Here is a 22,305-nt window from a genome sequence, read left to right as displayed (position 1 = left end):
AATGTTGCCTGCTGCATGTGGTGGACAGCTGAACCCAAATATTTAGCTTTATATATATATATATATTTTTAAAAGATTTATTTTTTTTTTATTACAAAGTTAGATATACAGAGAGGAGAAGAGACAGAGAGGAAGATCTTCCGTCCGCTGATTCACTCCCCAAGTGAGCCGTAACGGCCAGTGCTGTGCAGATCTGAAGCCGGGAACCGGGAACCTCTTCCAGGTCTCCCACGTGGGTGCAGGGTCCCAAAGCCTTGGGCCATCCTCGACTGCTTTCCCAGGCCACAAGCAGGGAGTTAGATGGGAAGTGGAGCTGCCGGGATTAGAACCCACACCCATATGGGATCCTGGTGCGTTCAAGGCAAGGACTTTAGCTGCTAGGCCATGCCGCCGGGCCCCCAAATATTTTGCTTTTAAAAACATACTTATTTTGTTTGAAAGTCATTCTTATATAGAGAGAAGGACACACAACACACACACATACAATCATGCATCTTCCGTCTGTTAATTCACTTGTCAAATGGTTGCAACAGCCAATGCTGGGCCAGATAGAAACCAGGCACTGGGAGCTGCTTCTGGGTCTCCCATGCAGATAGCAGGAGCCCCAATTACTTGGACCGTCCTCTGCTGCTTTGTCAAGGCCATTAGCAAGAGCTGGATCTGAAGTGGTATGCCAGTGCGGGTATTGTCACTGAAAGTGGTTTGGTCCCTGTGCCACAATGCTGGTCCCTGTTATGGTGCACTTTTAAGATGCATCTGTAGAAAATCTTAACATGATTAGCCAAAGAAAACTGAATGAGCTTTTTGAAATATGAGATTCCGGTCTGCTTTGTGACTTGGTCACCTGCTTGGTTTTTGTGGCCTGTGAAATACAGGTTATACTTGTGATTATGGAATTGCACCAGTGTATAAATATGTGGGAACTAAATAAAATAAAAACATTGGTAAGTCCTGAAAAAAATGTTTAAGCCTTAGGTGCTTACTTTGAAGTGCATGAACTTAGTATATTCCTGAATGCAAGTGGACAGTCTTGGGAAGGATGAAAATGACGGAGGCATGGGCTGGCACTCTGTGGTGGGTGAAGTCACCACTTGGGGCACCAGCCTCCAATCTGGGCACTGCTCCATCTCCAGGCCAGCTCCCTGTAGATGCCTGAAAAATGGCCCAGGTGTGCAGGAGAGCTGGATAAAGCTGCTGACTCCCGGGTCTGGCCTGGTCTGGGGAGTGAAGCAACAGATAGAAGATGTTTTTCCATCTCCCTCTCTCCCCTCTTTCTCAGTAATGTTGACTTTCAAATACAGAGATAAGTCTTAAAAATAAACACAAAACATTGAGATGGAGACTGGATGTCGTAGAAGCAGTGTCTGTTAAAATGCCATACTGGTTGCTAGTTGTTCTACTTGTTGTAACTTGTATAGTCATTCAGACTACTTTTACAGTTTCAAAATCAAATAATGTGAAAGATTATTGTCTTTTTATGCTATAGAGTTTTATACAAAATACTCATGAACAGTGAAAAATGCTTGTAAGCAGTTTATTACGCTGTTTAACATTCAAAATGTTTTCATTTTTTGAGCATTTCCTAAAATTTTGAGTGACCGTTAATTTTTAAAAAAATATTCAAAAAATATTGCAGCTTTTATGTACTGCTACCTTTACATTTCTCCAGTTGACTTGACATGGTCAGGATGTTGGTACAGTGAATTTTATTCAGGTATCATTTTCAAGTAGAAGAAAGACCACATGTTTTTTGTGTTTTTTTTATTTTTCGTGTGTGTGTGTGTGTGGAGGGGTGGGGTTCACCAGTATATGTTTTGGTAGTTTTTGTTAGTTTTGTTTTGTTGCTGTAAAGTTGGAAACATTAACTTTATTTTTGAAAATTTTAATTGACATATGAAAATGGCATCTGTGAATACAATCTGGTTTTGAAAGTTTCTTTTTAAAAAAAAATATCAGTTGCATGGATAAACAAGAACATTAGTCCTAGTAAACTGATTTAGCCAGATTCCAAGGTTTGCCATATCCTTAGGAAAGTAGGTTTTGCCTGGTTTTCAGAGGGGACCTGACTGTGTAAAGGTGAGATGGGGTTGGTAAGAAGCTCCTAGCTAGAATCAGGCTTGCTTAGGATCAAATGGCGGCCATGGCGTCAGCTGTGGTTTTGGGTGAGGTTTCTAACCTTTTTTTGTACCTCAGTGTCTTGGGTGTAGACTTGAAGGTTTGATAACACTAATCCGTAAGAAGGAAATAAATGAAAATAATGAATGTGAAGTTTCCATTGCTTTAAACCCTTTGCTGGGAGAGGGTAAGATGCAATTAGTGTATTATTAAAAACTATATATTGTGTGTTGTAATATCCGTTGAACTAACATGAATATAATTGTAGAGGATGCAGTGTCCAGGATAGTCATTGTTGAGAATTTCTATTCTATAAAATAATTTTGCAAATTCCCTGAAAGTACACTTTCCAACAGTATGTAAGATTGATCATCTACAGGTTTTGCCAGAGTAAAAGAAAAATTTTTAAGGGATCCCTCCGATTTTACACAGTTTATCCGTGAAGGGGGCGGATTACTCTATCCATACCATCTAGTTAGACAGGTGACCAGTCCTGTACCACCTGCTCGGAAGTCCTTTTACTCATCAATCTGTATCATGAGGGACAAGTCATATGGAACTTAAATAAAGGTCTTGATTCATTTCATGTTTTCACTAGTTATTAACTTAATTCTTACTCATTTCTTGGTTTGAGTTTATGCCTTCATCATAGTGGAATTTGATCTTTCATATTCATAATTCATACCTTTTGAAATGATTACAAATTGTTTTGATAATAATTCATGCCTACTATTTGGGTTTTTCCCATCTATAAGGAAAATAGTAGAGAATGTTGGCTTCAAGTAAATTCTAACAGAAGAAAACTACATCAGGGAAACAGAGTTTTCTATTTTTAATTTTAAAATCAGTGTATATGGTGTATGGAGAGATTGCACGTGGAAATCCTTGAAAGGATTTCTCAAGCATATGCAGGATTAGGAAGCAGTGTCAGGAACTGCTGTGGGCCCTGTGCCCGTCTGTGGTACTGTCTGTGGGCCCTGTGCCCGTCTGTGGTACTGTCAGTGGGCCCTGTGCCTGTCTGTGGTACTGTCAGTGGGCCCTGTGCCTGTGTGTGTTACTGTCAGTGGGCCCTGTGCCTGTGTGTGGTACTGTCAGTGGGCCCTGTGCCCGTATGTGGTCCTGTCTGTGGGCCCTGTGCCCTCGTGTGGTACTGTCAGTGGGCCCTGTGCCAATCTGTGGTACTGTCAGTGGGCCCTGTGCCCGTGTGTGATGCTGTCAGTGGGCCCTGTGCCCGTCTGTGGTACTGTCAGTGGGCCCTGTTCCCGTCTGTGGTACTGTCAGTGGACCCTGTGCCTGTGTGTGTTACTGTCAGTGGGCCCTGTGCCCGTGTGTGTTACTGTCAGTGGGCCCTGTGCCCGTCTGTGTTACTGTCAGTGGGCCCTGTGCCCGTGTGTGGTACTGTCAGTGGGCCCTGTGCCTGTGTGTGTTACTGTCAGTGGGCCCTGTGCCTGTGTGTGGTACTGTCAGTGGGCCCTGTGCCTGTCTGTGGTACTGTCAGTGGGCCCTGTGCCTGTGTGTGTTACTGTCAGTGGGCCCTGTGCCTGTGTGTGGTACTGTCAGTGGGCCCTGTGCCCGTGTGTGTTACTGTCAGTGGGCCCTGTGCCCGTGTGTGGTACTGTCAGTGGGCCCTGTGCCTGTGTGTGGTCCTGTCAGTGGACTCTGTGCCTGTCTGTGGTCCTGTCAGTGGGCCCTGTGCCTGTGTGTGGTACTGTCAGTGGGCCCTGTGCCTGTGTGTGGTACTGTCAGTGGGCCCTGTGCCCGTGTGTGGTACTGTCAGTGGGCCCTGTGCCTGTCTGTGGTACTGTCAGTCTTTTTTGATGGTTACTTTACAGCAGATTTCTCCTGTGGCATCCCTTTACGCCTTTCAGTTCGCATCTCAGAAGCCTAGAAGAACTACCTTTTAGAAGCCACGGTCCCTCCTTATGCCTCCAAAAAAGACATCCTTATTCTTCTAGTATCATCAAATAGCCAGTTAACATCTGTGCATCCATTTCATCTAATAGTCTGTATTTTTTTTGAATTGTCTTTTTTTTTTAATCTTACTTAGTTTATTAGGGTACAAAGGGTGTTTTTTTTTTTTAACAGCTTAAATAAGGGTCTAGACAATATCTATGAATTGCGGAGTTGTAATTAGTTAATATATGTTTTAAGTATTAATGTATCAAATATCCTCTTTTTATGTCTTTCAATTTCTTTTTCATGAAGGAGAAAACAAGCTTGCTTTTATCCCATGCAGAAGTGTGGCATTCAGATACTGTAGTTTTGAGTTTCCTTTGCACACTCAAAAATTGGTGAAAGTGCAGAGTTGTCTATATACATGTGTAATAGAACTTACCAGAATTGATAGTTTAAACTAATGAGTTTAAATAAGAGTCTAGTACGTGATAACTATATGTAAGCCCGGTAATCGTGGTTTCCAAAATAAAGATTGAGACGTGTCGTCTCTTGTAATACATTGTTCTGGCTGAGGTATGAACGAGATCTGGGGGCACCCAGCCATGGGCTTGGGGCAGAGAGGAATTATTTTCAATAGCAGTGTGCATTCTTGGGTATGCCACCCAGAATCTGACAGGCAGGTTTAGCTTTTAAAGGTGAGTTGTCTTATGCAGTCTGATACCTTATCAGTGAGCTTCTCATATTCTGGTCCTTTAAGTCTGTTTGCAATTTGGATGATTTCATATCGCTGGGCTTTGTAACACGCATGGTCATTTTGGGTTTGCTTCACTGAGTTAGGCACATCTTCCCAATGTGGACCTCTTTCATTACTTTAAAAGTCATGCACAGGGCCCGGCGGTATGGCCTAGCGGCTAAAGTCCTTGCCTCTAACGTGCTGGGATCCCATATAGGCGCCGGTTCTAATCCCGGCAGCTCCACTTCCCATCCAGCTCCCTGCTTGTGGCCTGGGAAAGCAGTTGAGGACGGCCCAAAGCTTTGGGACCCTGCACCCGCGTGGGAGACCTGGAAGAGGTTCCAGGTTCCCGGCATCGGATCTGCACAGCACCGGCCCGTTGCGGCTCACTTGGGGAGTGAAACATCGGATGAAAGATCTTCCTCTCTGTCTCTCCTCCTCTCTGTATATCTGGCTTTCCAATAATAATAAATCTTAAGAAAAAAAAAAGTCATACACAGTATTATCACCTCCCATCCATCTCCTTAAAATGCTGCGAAGCTGTCATGTTTATGGTTGCAGAAACAAGTTTTCCAAATCTCTGATTTTCCCTTATCAGATTTTATCATCAGAAAAAAAAAGTAATCTGTCTTTTCCTTGATATAACAGGTTTACTCAGTTTATTGCTGACAAAATATTTGTTGAATAGCCAAACCTGAATATATACTTTATTAAAAATTGGCAGTATATCACAGAATGCACTGTACAATGAATACTCTGGGTCAGGTTAGGTTTGACTATGTTCTTTGCTGGCCAGGCTGCTTCATAGGTGGTATATTGTGTTTGCATTCTTAGCAGCTGTTGGTGGTGGTTGCCTAGAATCATTAAATTTTTCAGGTTGCAAATGTTGTTATTCTAGTTGTTTCACTCCTGAGTTATTAGCTGGAATTCTTTGCATCACCAATACATTGCTTGCCCAGAGATACAGATTGTGTGAGTGAAAGATGTAGCCCTGTTTCTTCCTCCCAATAATGAATTGGTTTCCTTGTATCCTCCAAAGGTGGTCTTGGTCATTGCCTTTGTTTGTTTTGACAGTCATTATAAACTCATGAATGTAAATGTATTTGTTTTTCAATTCACTTGCAGCTAGTAAATATGCTACTTTGCCTCGATTTGTTTAGCAAGAGCCCCCTTGGGTTGTTTCCTGAGTTCTTTAGGTATGACTTCTTGCTTTCTTGTTGGTCAAGACATTCCAGCCTCATTGTGGTCTTTTCCGGAGTAGAAATTAGTTCCTTCTGGGGGGACACTTGGGAGAAATTGTTTTTAAGCACCACAGTCTGAGTACCAGCCTTCTTTTTAGTGTTGTTGGTGATTTTTTTTCTAGGCTTTTTTCCCCCCACTGGACAATGCTAGAAAATATATGTATCTTTACAGGCAAAATTACTGCATTAATTCATACTATTATTTTGATCAAATTTAAGGCTTCTATACATTTTTTGCAAGTTGTGTATGATACCAACATAGTTACTTTTTTTTTTTTTTAAGATTTATTTGTTTTTATTGCAAAGTCAGACAGAGAGGAGCAAAGATAGAGAGGAAGATCTTCCGTCTGATGATTCACTCCCCAAGTGAGTGCAACGGCCAGTGCTGTGCCGATCCAGAGCCAGGAGCCAGGAACTTCCTCCGGGTCTCCCACACGGGTGCAGGATCCCAAAGCTTTGGGCCATCCTTGACTGCTTTCCCAGGCCACAAGCAGGGAGCTGGATGGGAAGTGGAGCTGCCAGGATTAGAACCAGTGCCCATATGGGATCCTGGCACGTTTAAGGCGAGGACTTTAGCTGCTAGGCCACACCGCCGGGCCCAACTTTTTGTTTTTTTCAATCTTATAACACAGGCAGCAGTCTCAGAACAACATTGTCAGTGTCACCACTAATAATTTGGTTAGGGAAAAGTTTGTTTTGTAGTTTAAAAACTAATAAAAGTGATAAGTGCTGTCACAGCACAGCTAAATTGATTATTTTAGCAGAATCTTAATGACACTGGCTATGCATTTTGGTGTTTTTTTTTCCTGTTAGAATGACACATTGCCATATTTCAGTATTTAAACAGCACCGGATATGCTGTCAAATCAGTCACAACATGCGTTTGTTGTATTAATGGCAACATTTTCCTGTTCGCTTTATTACCAAACTGGGTCTCTTTTTTGTTTATTTCTGTCTTGTTTACATACAGTAGTTTCCATCTTTCACAGTTTTACCTCCCAAGGCTTCAGTTGTCTGCATCCACTAGAGACTGCAAATTCTAATTTCCACAAATATACAACTTCCAAGGTTTAAATTGCACACCCTTCTGAGTAGTGTAATGAAGTGTCAGGATGTGCTGCTGTGTGCAACCCGGAGCAAGGATCGGTAGTCCATTGGGTGTGTGTTGAGAGTTACCTGCCTGTTGGCCACTTAGCTGTCTTAGTTCAATTCCACCCCCTTGTTATTTTCGCTCCCCACACTTATTTCCGCTGTATTATTACAGTAGTATAGCACTTCGTAAGCAGTCATTAGTCCATCATTCTGTTATTTAAATGTGTCATGACAGTGCTGGCACAGACAGTGACAGACATTCCAATATCCTAGTATCAAGATATATGCAACAGTTTCATTGGGAGTCCATCTCTGATTTGGAAGTAGAGATGCCTGTTGCGTTGTATCTTCACATCTGCATATGATAGTCTCTATTACACAGTTACTATTAATTCCCTTAAGTGAGAAGTCATAAAACAAAATCAACAGCATGAATAAAGATAAAACAAAAGATTTACAGCACCATGGAGTTAAGTTACATGGTACTAAATAACCAGTGTGTCAAAGAAGAAACAAAAAAGAAAACGCAAAAGCTTCTTGAGAAAATGATGCTACTCTGTGAGAAGTAGTCAATGAGGAATTTAATAAGAGAAAAACTTCTGAAGAAATGAAATGAAAATAAACACAATATCAAAATCCATGAGTTGTAGCAAAAAGTATTGAATGGGTTATTGATCTTACAATTTATATTAAGGTTGCCTTATATCAATAAATGTGATATACCACATCAACAAATTGAAAAATAAACATCATATGATTATCTCAGTAGATGCAGAGAAGGCATTTGATAAAATCCAGAAACTTCATGCTGAAAGCCTAAAGCAAGCGAGGCACAGAAAGAACATTCTACAACCCAATCAAAACAATTTATGAAAAACCCAACACAAGCATCATACTAAATGGGGAAAAGCTGGAAGCTTTTCCACTAAGATCAGGAACTAGACAAGGATGTCCACTATCACCACTGCTGTTCAGTATAGTTTTGGAAGTCCTTGCCAGAGCTATTAGGCAAGAAAAAGATATTAAAGGAATCCACATTAGAAATGAGGAACTGAAATTATTCCTATTTGTAGATGACATGATTCTCCATATAGGAGAAACAAAAGACTCAGCCAAGTAACTGTTGGGACTCATAAGAGACTTTAGCAGAGTAGCAGGATACAAAATTAATGAACACAAATGTATGTGTACGCAAGTAATTCCATGGCTGAGAAGGAAATTGTAAGTACAGTCTCCTTTAAAATAGTGGAGAAGAATCTTAAATACTTAGGAATTAATCTAACCAAATATGTGGAATGCCTCTATGATGAAAACTATAAAACTTTGAAAAAGGAAATAGAAGAAGACATTAGAAGATGGAGAGAATTACCCTGGTCCTGGATTGGCAGGACTATAGTTTCATAATAACATAAGGGGGATCAGTGTGTGTGGGAGATTTGGGGAGAGGGTAAGGGCATATAGAATTCTGTCCTAAAATATTAATAATATTAAAATGTAATAAAATGATAAAATATTAATAATAAAAATATTTACTATGACACCTTGAACTCTTTCTCTTGTAGTCATAATTTGCTGAGGAATATACTAGGAAAATGTTGTAATGATTTTTCAATGTGGTTGATTTTGCATCTCTAGATATGTAATAACGTGCTCCTACTAAGTATTTAAAGAAAAGTGAATAAAAAACCCAGTTTACAGGTGGACTATTTAGAAATACAATTTTTTCCCCTTCCAGGTTAAAAGGTAAACCATGACTGAATCTGCCTCTAGCACAAGTGGTCAAGAGTTCGATGTATTTAGTGTTATGGACTGGAAGGATGGAGTGGGTACATTACCAGGAAGTGACTTAAAGGTATGCTGTTTTTATTATTTATATAAGTTGTGTGTTTTTGTGGGTGTTTATTTTAAAATGAATACATACCCGTGTGAACTTAAAGTATTAAACATAGTGCTGCATGTTTTATGTAATGCTTAGAGTTCTATAGTGCGCTCGCAAGATAGTGTGAAGTTGCTGATGGATTTGTGGGAGCTTTTGCCACTTGGGTTAAGGTTTGTTTTATTTTGCAGAAATTAACTTAATAGCTTCCAGGAGGATCATCTCAATTTTGAGTCTGACATGATGGCTAGGAAATGCAGAAATGGAAGACCTGGAAGTTGCAGCATCTTAGATTTTAGTAGTTTTAGGCTTTGCAACTTTGAATAAATAGATTCCCATTTCTTAGTGTCCTTTTTTGAAAAGTTGATAGTGTTAAAATATGGAATCAACAGGACTCTGAACCTTCTTACAGTTCTCTGTGTTGTTTCTTCAGGCAACGCTACTTCAGTGTGCCCTTTTAATGTGGGATCACCTTGTCCCCCATAGCAGCACCACTGCTGCCCGGGGCACCTGGTTATGCAAGCACCCATCTGAGAAGACAACTAACCCCAGCTCTCATTTCTAATTTGCTTTCTCTCTGATACTATCTCTGGGACCTTGAACCCGTCTATGGCCTTTTAGACTTTGTGTTTGTAGTTGGTTATTCAGGTGTTTGAATTTCCGATCTCCCTACCGGGCTGTCGCTTGCCTTGCCTCACCTCACCTCGCTAATGCTTGCCGTTCTGTTCTGTCTGGCATGTACATTCCTGTGTCCTGGTATAGGCTTCTTGGAATCTGATCCCTTTCAGTGTCTACTTGGCAAGTGTTTTACCAAGTCTGCCCTCACTCATCCTCAGTGTTGTCATTTGTACGATCTGCCTGTCACTGGGAAAATGCTCAAGGTTTTAGTTATGTAAGGTTTAACTAAGTGCAGTGTGGCAACATCTCTAAGTTTGTTGTAATAGTAATATTGCTATGAAGCTTAGAGAAATATGGAGGAAGAACTGGGTTTAAGTTCTGTGTCAGTTAATCTCTGTAGGTTGAAGTTCCTCTGCAGCTAAAATAAGGGGTTAACTGGGTACTGAGGGTTTTAGCTGCTCTGTGTTTCCCAAATATTCATCTGGATATGATATGATACGATGTGATATGGTGGAAGAAGAACTGACCCTTTTCTTGTTTGTTTTTTGCTGAAAATTTTTGAGGAAGCATAATTGTTTCTTAGCTTTGATAATGCCAAGCACATATTGGCTACCTGAGCTTTGTTTGAGTTTTCTAAGTTTAGGAATCCTTAACTATAGTGGGGATGTAAGAATCTCTACCCTAGGGTTGAAAAAATGGTACATGTTTATGTATGTGTCTGCACACACTATATATAGATACACATAAAAATTTAACAAATTTTGTCCTTTTCTGACTTTGTGATAGAATGTTATGTAAACTATATTTCTACTGCTTTGCTCCCATATTTTTCTTGTGCGTTTTTATCCCTTTGATTCTCAGTGGCTTTGAAGAAAATGTCAGTGGATGATGAAATGTTTAACTTTTGTTTAGTTAACTTTTGACAGTAGAGTGAAGTTTCCATTCCTAGGAAATCTGGATTGCATTAAGGCTTTCCGAGCAATGAATTCTAGAAATTATCCTGTTAGTTTTATTAAGGTAATCAGGTAATTAAGCCATGTAGTGGGCATTAAAATACAGTTTATTTTATGTAACTTTTAGAGTCATCTAAATTAGCAGGGTAAATGGCCATGGATCCAGCTCACTTTCAGTCCCATTGACAGTTTGACATGATACTTAAAAATCGTGTAAAAGTTATTTTCTGCCTTGTAACCTGTTTCATCTGAGTGATTTGATGACTGGCTAGCTGATTGTATTGCTCAGGTTTTCTAGTTCAGTTGTTCCTTATGTTTACATCTGAGTTGCTTAAGAGATCTGATCAAGAAATTGATTGTTCACTAAATCAGAGTAGTAGAAAGTTGATTAAATCATGAAATTTGCTCTCTCCCGTCAGATTTTGATATTTTGTAATACTCTGGCTTTTGGTTTTTAGCAAATATATGCTTATGGTGTTCGTGATGCGCTGTGACAGGCAACTTAAGTTAAATTGGTTAATAGGATTAGCCAATACCTGAAAGTCAGTTTGTTACCATGGGATAACAATTTTTATATTTTAATTATTGCTGTTTTAAAAGCCTATGGTTGACGGCAATTAAGTTTTGTCACTTCTCTGCTTGAAATTGTTTAGTAGTTATTAATCCACTTCCTGGGGAAGTTCAAACATTTTGAACTTATTGTAGGAGGTTGCTGGTGATCTAAACCCTACTTGCCTCTCCGGCTACATCCTATTTAACTGTTTAGTGCCACTGTTTTTTTTTTTTTTCCCTTACCTGACCTAGACCTTCGTTGAAGATTACACTTTTTGTTTTTGTGGTTGGAGACCCGCTTTTCTTCTTCGCCTTGGGCTAACTAACCCTTACACAAAACAGAACAAACATCTTAGGGTGAATGTGTGGGAAGAACAGAGAACTTACTCGCTGCTGGAAATGCCACCTACATCTTCCGAGTTCATTCTTTAACCCTTTCAAGGTGATTTCTGTGTCTTATCAGTGTGCAGATAGGGAAACAGGTCCGAAGTAGTTGATTGATTTGTTCATTTGATTAGTTACTGCTAGAACGGAGTCCTAAAATCAGTCAACTCTAATAAAATTTCCCTTTTGCCACTGTTTTATGACTGTTTAAAGAGGAGAACCTTTTTCATATTGAAAGAGGAGAAAAAAATGTTTACAGGACTAGAGGAGGTAAAAATTCATTTTTTTAGAAGGGATCAGGATGGCTTGGCAAGCAGCTGTCATTTCAGCTCAAGGTGCCTGAAGACAGGTGGTAGTGTGCACGGAGGCTGGTGCGAGGTGGGGGAAGCCAGGGGCAGGACGTGCAGAAGGGCTTCCAGGGAACTGAATAGCTTAAGTAGATGCATAGGCTGAGGGAATCGTGTCCACTGGTATTTTTGAAAGTATTTTCGTCATTGACAAGACGTTTTTTGTCTACCTAAGCTTTGGAAAGTTTTCCATTGTCTAAACTGTTTGCTTCTGGGCCTGCGAGCATGTGTAGCTGGATGGACCAGCCATGGGACAGGCTGATGACTGGGGTTGTCGTGGTGCTTGCTGGAGCTCCCCGCTCCCCGCTTGGGCAGCTTACCCACCTGAACATTTATTGGTATCTGAAATTTATCCACAGAGAATTAGTCCTCTGGGTCACAGGATTTGGTCTTTCAGAGTTCCTTGGCAAAACGCAGATCCACTGCTGAGAGCAATAGCCTCTTATCTAGCAAGAGGAGTTGCCACTTATCTAAGGGCAAGGCCCTGCAGCAGCCAGGCAGAAATCCAGCTATCAAATGGACTGCACTCCAATGCCTACTTCACCTTGTTGTGATGAATATTCGGAGCAGCTTGGTTATTGAACATTTGTCTTTAAAACATGTTGATATGTGTAACTCAGATTTTGAGAATACAAATAGTAACATAAAAATAATAACCTCCACTGTGTCTTTCAGTGTTCTGTTAGTAAAGATAGAGGTATGAATAGGCGAAAGATCATTGTCTTCTGCAGACAAAACTATAGAGTTGAATCTATTAAAAGTTTCACTCAAGTAAAGCCAAGCAAACTATTTGCAAACCTTTAAGTATTTCAAGCACATTTTTGATTGACCTGGATTTATCTGTATGCAAAAAAAGAGTTGCTGTGTCGGTTGGTAACATTTGGTTTGCTTAATTTACTTTGCAAAGTTTATATTTTTCATATTCTTGATTGTGAAATGGAGCCATTTCACAAAATGTTTATACTGCTTTTAGCTCTATCTAGGTTAAGAGGATTAGTGGTGTTTAGAAGGTAAAGGTGGGCATTTGGAGTTGAGATTGGCATTGCTTAGAACACGTGCAGCCCTTGCTAAAGTTCCTGGGCTGCTGTTGCATAGCCTGGGAAGCAGCAGGTGGGGTTGAAGAACTTGAATCTCTGCTGTCCACCAGAGATCTGGATTGAGTTCTGGGCTCCTGGCCTCAGCCTGGCCTAGCCTGGGCTGGTTGAAGGCATTTGGAGAGTGAATCATCAGATAGGAGACCCCTCTCTGTCTCTCTGTCTCTCTTTGTCTCTCAAATAAATGAGTTTTTTAGGATTAAAAAAAAGCACGGGAAGAGTTTTGAAGTTTCTGTCATCCCAAAGCCATTCATTAAAAGCATTATCAGTTTCAGAATGCACGTGTTTAATTGGAGAAAAAAGTTAGGAGCTGTATTAGGTATATTAGTCTTTCTGAATCATGAATTTGGAACTTTGCTGATGTTAGCAGCACCCAAGAGGCCCTGCTTTCCAGCATCTTCTATAGTGCTAATGTTGTGGAAACATAGTAAATGCAAATTTAGAAGCCAAAGGAATAAGATAGGATACTTTGAAAATGCTTCGAGGTTTTTTGAGTTTGAGGCTGGTGTAGAATATGCTGGAACCTGATGATGCTGGTGTCGGAGCCCTGTTCCCCTGAAGTATGTGTGAAGATATTTAAGAACGTTCGTGAGAAGTAGAATTAAGAGATGTTTGTTTTGGTGCAAAAAAAAAAAAAAAATGAAATCCATTTTCATTTTTTTCATACTATACATTTTCATGAACTTTTTGAAAAATGTAATACATTCCCATGTCATAATTGTGCATGTATTTCATGCTTCAGGCTTGGTAGTGCATCCCTGGATCTCTGACTCCCAAGATTTCCTGGGAACCCTATGTGGCACTGTATCTCCACGTTGAAATTAGATGATTGTTTAAGTACTGGCAGTTAATGTTGGGAGATGGAAAAGATGACCACCTGTTGTACTTAGCGAAAATTACCCTTTGACCTTGATAGTGGTTTCTCTGTATCTATGATGTTCTGTGGTCTGCCGGTCAGCAGCAGTCTGCAGGCTTTAGCCATGAGATATTCTCTGTGCGATGTACTGTTTGATGCTGTTTCTCACAGTTGGCATTTATCAAATTTATAAATTTGTCACACTGTGACCTGAATAACATGTAATAAAAATGAAATTACTTGAGGCAAATTACAAAGTTTGTTCTCATTTTAAAAAATTTATTTTCGGATTGATTTTCTAGCACATTATTATTAATTAACAATGATTAGGATAGCTTGTTTTTTCTACTCTTGCCAGTAGATGGTACTGTCAGCCTTTTTTTTGAACTGTTCTATTTTGAGAGTTGATCATTAAAACTGATTTTTTAAGATTTTTGTTTCCAGGAAGTAGAGTTATATTTAGCCCTTTTTCATGTAACTAGCCATTATTGCTTTCTAGATTACGCCAGGTGTCACACTAAGTGGACAGTACCCAGGTAACCTGGGAACTTGTATTTGGAGTATGCAATAGGCTGAAGATATTCTTAATTCCTTACGTTTTTTTTTTTTTTTTCTCAATGCCCCAGAAAACGTTGAATAGTTTTAAGTGATGATGAAAACTGCGAGTTTTCAGTTTTCACCTGGTGGAATACTTCTTGATATATTTTGCTTGAGATTGTTCTAATTTGCGATCTGAATGCAATTTGGTAAAAATAAATAATTCCATTGTTATACTGACCAAACAGATTTATTTTTTAAGATGGGGAAGTAAATGTTTTGCTTAAGTACTACATAGATAAATGCTCATATATACTTTCATGAAAGAACTCAACAATTTTATTATCCGTTTGAGCACTCTAGGTCTTCATGATCTGCTAAAGTTAGTGAATCCCTGCTGTCAGCCTATTGGGTAGCACAACAGAGGTACACAGAAAACTCTTTTGAATTCCTAAGTGCAGGAGTACACTCTACTGTGCCCTACAGTACACGGCTCTAGTTTCTAGGAAACGGTTAAGCCTACACACACATACATAGTGCAGCTAGGCTGTTGTAGAAACACACTGTGAAAGCTGGTCATGGGGTGACAGGAATTGTTCAATATTTAGAATTCCATGACATCAAAATGCTCTTATGGATGATAAAGTTGGCCTTTAGCCAGTACACTTGGCTCACTCTCGCAGAGATTTTTCACCGTTTTAAAGGACTGGAAGTGAGGATGCTGGAGGATTCTGAAGTGCAGTAAGTCAGGAGGGAAGGCCTGATGCTGAGGCGGGAGGGTGACCTGGCTCATGCATTCTCTTCTTGGAATATAAGGGAGAAGGCTGTGCAGGCTACCACTCCTCCTCTCTGAATTAGGTGATCTTGGGTAAGGTAACTTGATTTTTGGAAAAACAGTAATTTTTTATCAAGGTCAAGGGTGCTGGCAACTCTGTTGGACTAGGATCTCGCTTTGCTATATTCTCTTTAAAAATATTAAAATACAGAGATCTTAAAGTTGGTGGAAAGTTTATAATGTTATAATTGTGTAAATTAACATCTGATATAGTTGCCTAAAGACTATGTCCTGAACCTTTTCCTTAGTGTTTCCTCTTGCTTCCCTGTTGACCCTAGTTTCGGGTAAATGAGTTTGGAGCACTGGAAGTTATCACAGATGAGAGTGAAATGGAAAGTGTTAAAAAAGCAACTGCTACGACCACTTGGATGGTGCCAACTGCTCAAGAAGGTAAGAAAGGGTTGTCTTTTTCTCTGCTCCCCACCCCCATTTGGAAAGGTTTGAAGTGAAAGAATATCTAAGATTTTATAGTAGATTGGAAGGCTGAAAGTCCTGGGTGATTTTTGTATCGCGTGTTCTTAGGTAGATTTATGTAATGCAACTGAGAGGAGCCAGCATTTATATTTAAGGAATAACTGTAGACTGTCTTCTTTCCTAATGCCAGATCTGTATTAGCACAAGGTTAGTTAGGAATTGATCAAGTAAATCCATGTTGTAGCCTTCACAGGTGATTTAGCCAAAAGCCTGCCACTTTTTTCTCATCTACTCCAATGGTTGTAACTAACACCTATATGCTGATGACTCCTAAATCTATATCTCCAGCCCCGACCTCTCCCCCGAGCTCCAGGCCCGTATTTCCACCTGCCTACTGGACATCTCCACCTGGATGTCCCACAGGTACCTCAAACTCCACATGTCTGAAATGCAATTCATTTTCTATTTCTTTCTCCCCTCCCACACCTGCTCTTTCTTCCGTAACCCATATTTCAGTTGGTGGTAGAACCATCTACCCAGGGGACAAGCAGGGACTGTAGGAGTCATCCTGAATTTGTTCTTCCCATCCCCATATCCTGTTCCTTAATGCTGTTAGTTTTTGTCTCAGATCTGGCCTTTTCTGCTTGTTACCACTGCCACTGCCTTAACTTAGGCCGTTATCAATTCCTACCTGAACTATTGTAGAAGTCCTCTAAATAATCACTTTGCTTCTGATTTCACCCTTTTCCATTTGTTCTGCACTCTAAAGGGAGAGGAACTTGTGTAGATTACTTCTTTTTTATTTGACCCTTTGCTGATTTCTTCTTGCCTCTTTAGCAAAAACATATGACAAAGATCTGGGTGTCTTGCACCCAGACTGCTTGCTTTACCTGCTCACTCTCCTCCACTCCCTTCTTTGGATGTTGCTGCGGCACTGCCAGCGACATAGAATTACATGTAATGTTCCCAACATGTCATGTGGTTTCAAGCTCTTTTACCTTTCATGCTATCTTTTCTGGCTTGAATGCCATTTTGTCAAGTTGGTAAATCCCTCTTTGGCCTTCCAACCCCTGTTGAAGCTTTTTATCAGAAGATCTTTAATAGCTTTGAAATTCCTTGACCTCATCCCAGGCTGAGTGAATCACTTTTTCCTCTGTACTACTTCTGGAACTTGTTCATGCTTCCATTATTGCATGTATTGCGTTTTAGTCTAAAACTGGTTTTCTTGCCTCTCCTCTGTTCTAGACTGTGAGCTCTGTCGGGCAAGGTCTCTACTGTCATTACCAGTGTCTAGCTTAAATTGGTGCCTAATAAATGTTTGCTGAATGAATGATTTGTGTGAAATTCAGGCAGAAGCAAATCTAAGTTCCTGAATGATTTGGATAATGATGGTTCCCAGCATCTGCTATGTCAAACGCAATATAGACAGATGGTGATTAGCCAACTAAGTAGAACAAATGTCATTCATCATGGATATTTTATTAAAGGGATATCTATAGGATAGAATTTCTATAGATTAACAGGTTCATGAAAGATTTCCTGCCAAGCCGAATCTTCCTCTCCTTCCCAAATTTTCTACTGCCATAATTCATTCATTCAACAAACATTATTCTTTTATTATGTTTGCTAACAAAATTATTAGAAGAAAAAGTTTTAATGTATTTTGGAGTGTCATCTATCCTGTTTGTAATTCTTGTTTTCCTCTTTTAGTCTTTTCAGAGAAGTCTGGGGTACCTTTCAGGTTGAAGGATCCAGTGAAAGTAGAAGGGCTTCAATTATGTGAAAACTGTTGTCAATATGGCAACGTAGATGAATGTTTGTCTGGAGGAAACTATTGCAGCCAAAATTGTGCTCGGCATATCAAAGACAAGTAGGTTTTTTGTTTGTGTGTTTGCCTTATCCATCTATTAAACTGATTTTTGCATCCACAGTTACGGTGCCTGATGCCTGAAAACAGAAGTTTGTGTTCCCTGCCTTCAGTCACTCATTTCTGAAGCTTCAGGAGACTCTGTTGAACCAAAGAGTTCGGTCATGCTTGATCCAAGCTGTATTGTTAACATTCTGCTGGCAGTACAGCCTTTGCCTTCATCTTCAGCTTTTTGTTGACATTAATTTGTTCCCCATTGAGAGTATTTAGATTTTTCTGGGCTACATGCATATAATGATACTGATGTTTGTAGAAGCCTAGTTTTGTTAATATTTTGGGAATTCTTGAATAACGTAGCTAAACCTCCTTGTATAGAATAAAATTCCTGCTGATCGGTAATTGACTGAATGAATATGGCCATAGTGGACACAGTGGGAAGTTGTGTTACAGATTACCTCTGGGTGTGGACTGAGAATCATAAGACAGGGCACCAGCTGTGCCTGTCTACACTGCGTAATGCCCCCGATTGGGAACTCATCCAGCCAGGGGAACACTGGTGACCACAAAAAGGCTTTTTTTCCTTGCATATAAAATTGGATGGTATCAATAAATGCCTTCGCATTTGTGTATTAATAGCAGTTCTAATTTAGTTTAATTAGCAAGAGCTTTGGAAATATCTGTTATTGTTGGCCAGTGTTTCATAAAGTTACACATGGGCTATTCGGCTGGATGTGCCATTTTTTGAAAAAGACTTAATCATATAGTTGAAAGAGTTACAGAGGAAAAGAGCAAGGGGGTGGAGGAGAACGAGCGCTTTCATCTGCTGGTTCACTTCCCATATAGTCACACTGACTAGTGCTGTGCCAGGCCCAGGCCAGGACTTCTTCCAAGTCTCCCACAGGAGCAAGTGGAGCAGGTGGCCAAACACTGGGGCCATCTTTCACTACTCTTCCCAGGCCATTGACAGGGATCTGGATCATAAATGGAGCGACTGGGACACAAATCATTGCACTTACAGGGTGCTGACATCGCAAATGGCAACTTTACATGCTGTGTCACAATTCCAGCCCCTGAAAGTATCGTTTTTATTGGCTAGATACTTGCTTTTGAATTTCTTTGGAAACAGATGTTTTAAGTAATCAGTTCTTTGGCATGAACTGAATCCTTGCAGACAAATTATAAACCTCTTAGAATTTGTTTAACAGGTACAAGTATTATCTGTTCATGATGGGTGTTACATATGAGTCCTTTACAAATTCTATATAAATCATAATTAAAAGATAAGTTTATTTTAGTAAAGTTTTGAGGACCTGGCACGATAGCCTAGTGACTAAATCCTCGCCTTGCATGTGCTGGGATCCCAAATGGACAACTGCTCATATCCTGGCTGCTCCACTTCCCATACAGCTCTCTGCTTCTGGCTTTGGAAAGCAGTAGAAGATGGCCCAAAACCTTGGGACCCTGCACTCATGTGGGAGACCTGGAAGAGACTTCTGGTTTCTGGCTTTGGATTGGTTCAGCTTCAGCCATTGCGGCTGCTTGGGGAGTGAACCAGCAGGCAATTCTTTCTCTGTTTCGGAATCTACACATATGAAGACTTTAAAATATTCATGGAAATTGCATACTGTGAAAAATCTATGCATTGATTTCAAAAAACTTTTGCACAAAAATACATTTATCTTTTCATTTCATTTGCTGTGAACATTTTGAAGTACCTAAGTACATAATCTGATATATGATATTCTGTTCTTTATAGACAGTAGTTCTTTGGCTGGCTAAATATTTTTCCCTTGGAATGTGCCTTTTTTAAAGTACTTTTTACAATGATAATCAACATGTAGACGTTTGATAGGTATTGTTTCCTGTCACTATTTTGGGGTTATAAACACAACAGAGATCCAAAAGAAGAAAGGGACATAGGAGAAGACAACGAGGAGGAAGATCCTAAGTGTAGTCGGAAGAAAAAACCAAAATTGTCTCTGAAGGCTGATACCAAGGAGGATGGAGAAGACAGAGATGATGAAATGGTTAGTATGTCGTGGGGATGCTTGGAGCGTGGGTAGGATCCCTGGTCGTGAAGCCCTGCCCTGGAACCTGCTGGCTGCAGGACTATCCACGATACTGTCAGAAAATTACCCAGCTTCCTTGTACCTCACTGGCCTATTTTCCAGTTGGAAATAACCAATAATATGGTCCCTTTCCTCCAGACTGACAAGTAGGAAATTGTAGATTTTACTGCTGGCATGAAAGGTTTCCTTTTCTAGCTGAATCTTAAATTCTTCTTGACAGCAAAATGCAATCTCATTTTGGTAAATTGCAGGCAGACCTCATAAAATTATTTGAGTAGGTAGAAAAACGCATACAAATATCAGGTGTGTTTGGAGAAAAGTCATTTAAAATATGCTAATTTAAAACACAGACATCTTACCCCTGAAGTATATATTACTGATTCTCTGTGATAAGAGAAGTTTGAGATGTTGAAACATTTTGCTTAAGATCAATACTGAACAACTGTTTATGTGCGAGTCACTCTTAGGAACTGGGACTTACTGGATGAACAAGATGAGAGGACTGGATTACTCCTTGTAGGGACGTTATATTCTCATTAAGGACACATATAATAGCCACGCAGAAGGTAGAGGAGAAAGAGCTGCGAGGGATAAGTGCTGTAATGAGAATGAAAATGAAATATTGAGATTCTCTAGCTGATTAGAGTTGAGGTGTTTAGAAGCCTTCCACAGAAAGTGGTTTGGGCAGCATCTTCTGGACAATGTGGAGGAGCCAGCTCTGAGGGAAGATGAGGGGTGCTGATGAAGGAGAGGGTGGGACAAGTGGTGAACACTCCCTGCGCATGTTCCATGTGAGCAAATGAAAGAGAAAGAGACAACATAGCTGAGCATTGTGAGCTTAGGGGAGTGGAGTAGGATGGAGCTGCAGAGGCTGGTGTGGTCCAGAGTGATGGGTTGTCATTGTATTCTTTTTTTTTTTTTAAAGATTTATTGATTTTATTACAAAGTCAGATATACAGAGAGGAGGAGAGACAGAGAGGAAGATCTTCCGTCCGCTGATTCACTCCCCAAGTGAGCTGCAACGGCCGGTGCTGTGCAGATCTGATGCCGGGAACCTGGAACCTCTTCCAGGTCTCCCGCGTGGGTGCAGGGTCCCAAAGCCTTGGGCCGTCCTCAACTGCTTTCCCAGGCCACAAGCAGGGAGCTGGATGGGAAGTGGAGCTGCCAGGATTAGAACCGGCGCCCATATGGAATCCTGGGGCATTCAAGGCGAGGACTTTAGCCATTAGGCCACGCAGCCAGGCCCTGTCATTGTATTCTAAGTAAAAGGAGGTCTCAACGGAAGTGAAAACAGGTTGATGTTTTGAAATGGTGATAGAAAAGCAAGAGTGAGATCAGAGAGACCAGTGTGGAATGTGTTGCAATAGATGAGCCATGCAGGTTGCATTTGGAATGAATGTCAGGTAGGCTTGTCAGAGTGTGAGGAAAGAGAGCAAGTGGGGCCGCACCGATTTTTAAATTGAACTATTGGCAGGTCTTGGTACTTACTGGAACGGGAGGGAAGGAGGAAGTAGAGGATCAAGTTCCTTAGCTGTCTGAGATGTTTGTGATGTCAGTTCGTTAACTGAGTGAGGTTCCCATGGGCAGAGGGTTTGGGAGATGGTGTGCAGACGCGTGGAGTCTGGGAGGTAGAGCTGGAGATGCTGCTGGCGGGGAGTGTTTGGCATGCAGCTGACCCACGGCAGTGATCAGATAGAGGCAAGTGGCGACAGGCTGGAGGAGACTGACCAGCAGCAAAACCTGATCGAGCAGTCACAGAGAGTAGGGCAAAAGGCGGTTCCAGGAGGGGAGTGTCAGTCTTGGACATGTTTTCCACGGGTAGTGACCTCAGGCCAAAAGCAACACAGTTCTGACGTGTACTATATTCTTATTTCCTTAAAAGTCACAGAGTGAAATTGAAGCAAAGAGCAACAACCAGAAGTGCTTGCTGACAGCTCTTGAACTTTGCATTTGTGCCAGTGACATGAACTTTTTAAGGTCCTAATTTTCCTTTCTTGGCTGTAGGAGAACAAACAAGATGGAAGAATCCTGAGGGGTTCTCAGCGGGCCCGCAGGAAAAGACGAGGCGACCCGGCTGTCCTGAAGCAGGGTGAGCTCATGAGCGAGGGTTGCTGGCAGTTTGATGAAAGTGAAGTTGGTGCGTGTTGGGCTTGCTTGGTCTTCAGTGTCCGATACATACTGCGATGGTTAAAGTGTTGCTTTGAGTTTTTCTTTGGTTCATTTTTCCAGGGAAAAATAAGGTTTGTGAGGAAGTAAAAGACTAAAGATTATTTTGAAGTATGTTAGAGTAACACATCTTTTTTTTTTGTTTTGATCCATCAGGTCAGTGGTTCCTGCTTTTGTGTCTTTATAAAATCCCTATTCTTGCTCATTTTCCAATATTTTGTTCTTTTTTTTTTTTTTTAATATTTATTTACGTGAAAGGCAGAGTGAGAGAAAAGGAGAAAGAGAGAGAGACAGAGAGAGTAATGCTTCTCCCATCTACTGGTTTACTCCCCAAAATGACTGCAGCATCCAGGCATAGGTCAGGCTGAAGCAGGAACTCAATCCTGGCTTGCCGTGTGCCTGGCAAGGCCCCAGATATTTGGACCATTGTCTGCTGCCTTAGCAGGTGTCTTAGCAGGAGGCCAGATCAGCAATGGAGTAGCCAGGACTGAACCTTGTGCTGTCGTACAGGGTACTGATGTCATAGGATACTGTGACATTGGCCCCGCTTTAGGTCAAAGCACCGCTTCCTGACATGGTACCTTCTTTTTCCTTTCAGTGTTACCCAGAAAGCATTTTATTCTCAGGAGGAATCTTGTGCTTATGCTTCTCCTTGAATAT

The 22,305-nt window shown here is 40.8% G+C and overlaps 1 protein-coding gene across 9 annotated transcripts in view; it reads left to right on the top strand.

Annotated features, from left to right (window-relative positions):
- The window catches only part of L3MBTL3 (L3MBTL histone methyl-lysine binding protein 3), a 107,773-nt gene that overhangs the window by 15,827 nt on the left and 69,641 nt on the right, over nt 1-22,305 (top strand). For 6 of the 9 annotated variants that reach the window (XM_058675983.1, XM_058676089.1, XM_058676041.1 and 3 more), the window contains 6 exons: nt 8,813-8,929; nt 15,408-15,519; nt 15,892-15,966; nt 17,254-17,413; nt 19,263-19,437; nt 21,484-21,568. In XM_058675983.1, the coding sequence (XP_058531966.1) occupies nt 8,828-8,929; nt 15,408-15,519; nt 15,892-15,966; nt 17,254-17,413; nt 19,263-19,437; nt 21,484-21,568 (709 nt within the window). In that variant the 5' untranslated portion in view covers nt 8,813-8,827. The remainder of the gene's footprint in view (nt 1-8,812; nt 8,930-15,407; nt 15,520-15,891; nt 15,967-17,253; nt 17,414-19,262; nt 19,438-21,483; nt 21,569-22,305) is intronic. The other 3 variants (XM_004587230.2, XM_004587231.2, XM_058676237.1) reach the window with 3 other exon arrangements.

Source organism: Ochotona princeps, chromosome 1, assembly GCF_030435755.1.
Source record: "Ochotona princeps isolate mOchPri1 chromosome 1, mOchPri1.hap1, whole genome shotgun sequence".
NCBI lineage: Eukaryota > Metazoa > Chordata > Mammalia > Lagomorpha > Ochotonidae > Ochotona > Ochotona princeps.
This window is presented reverse-complemented; position numbering and strand designations above follow the sequence as displayed.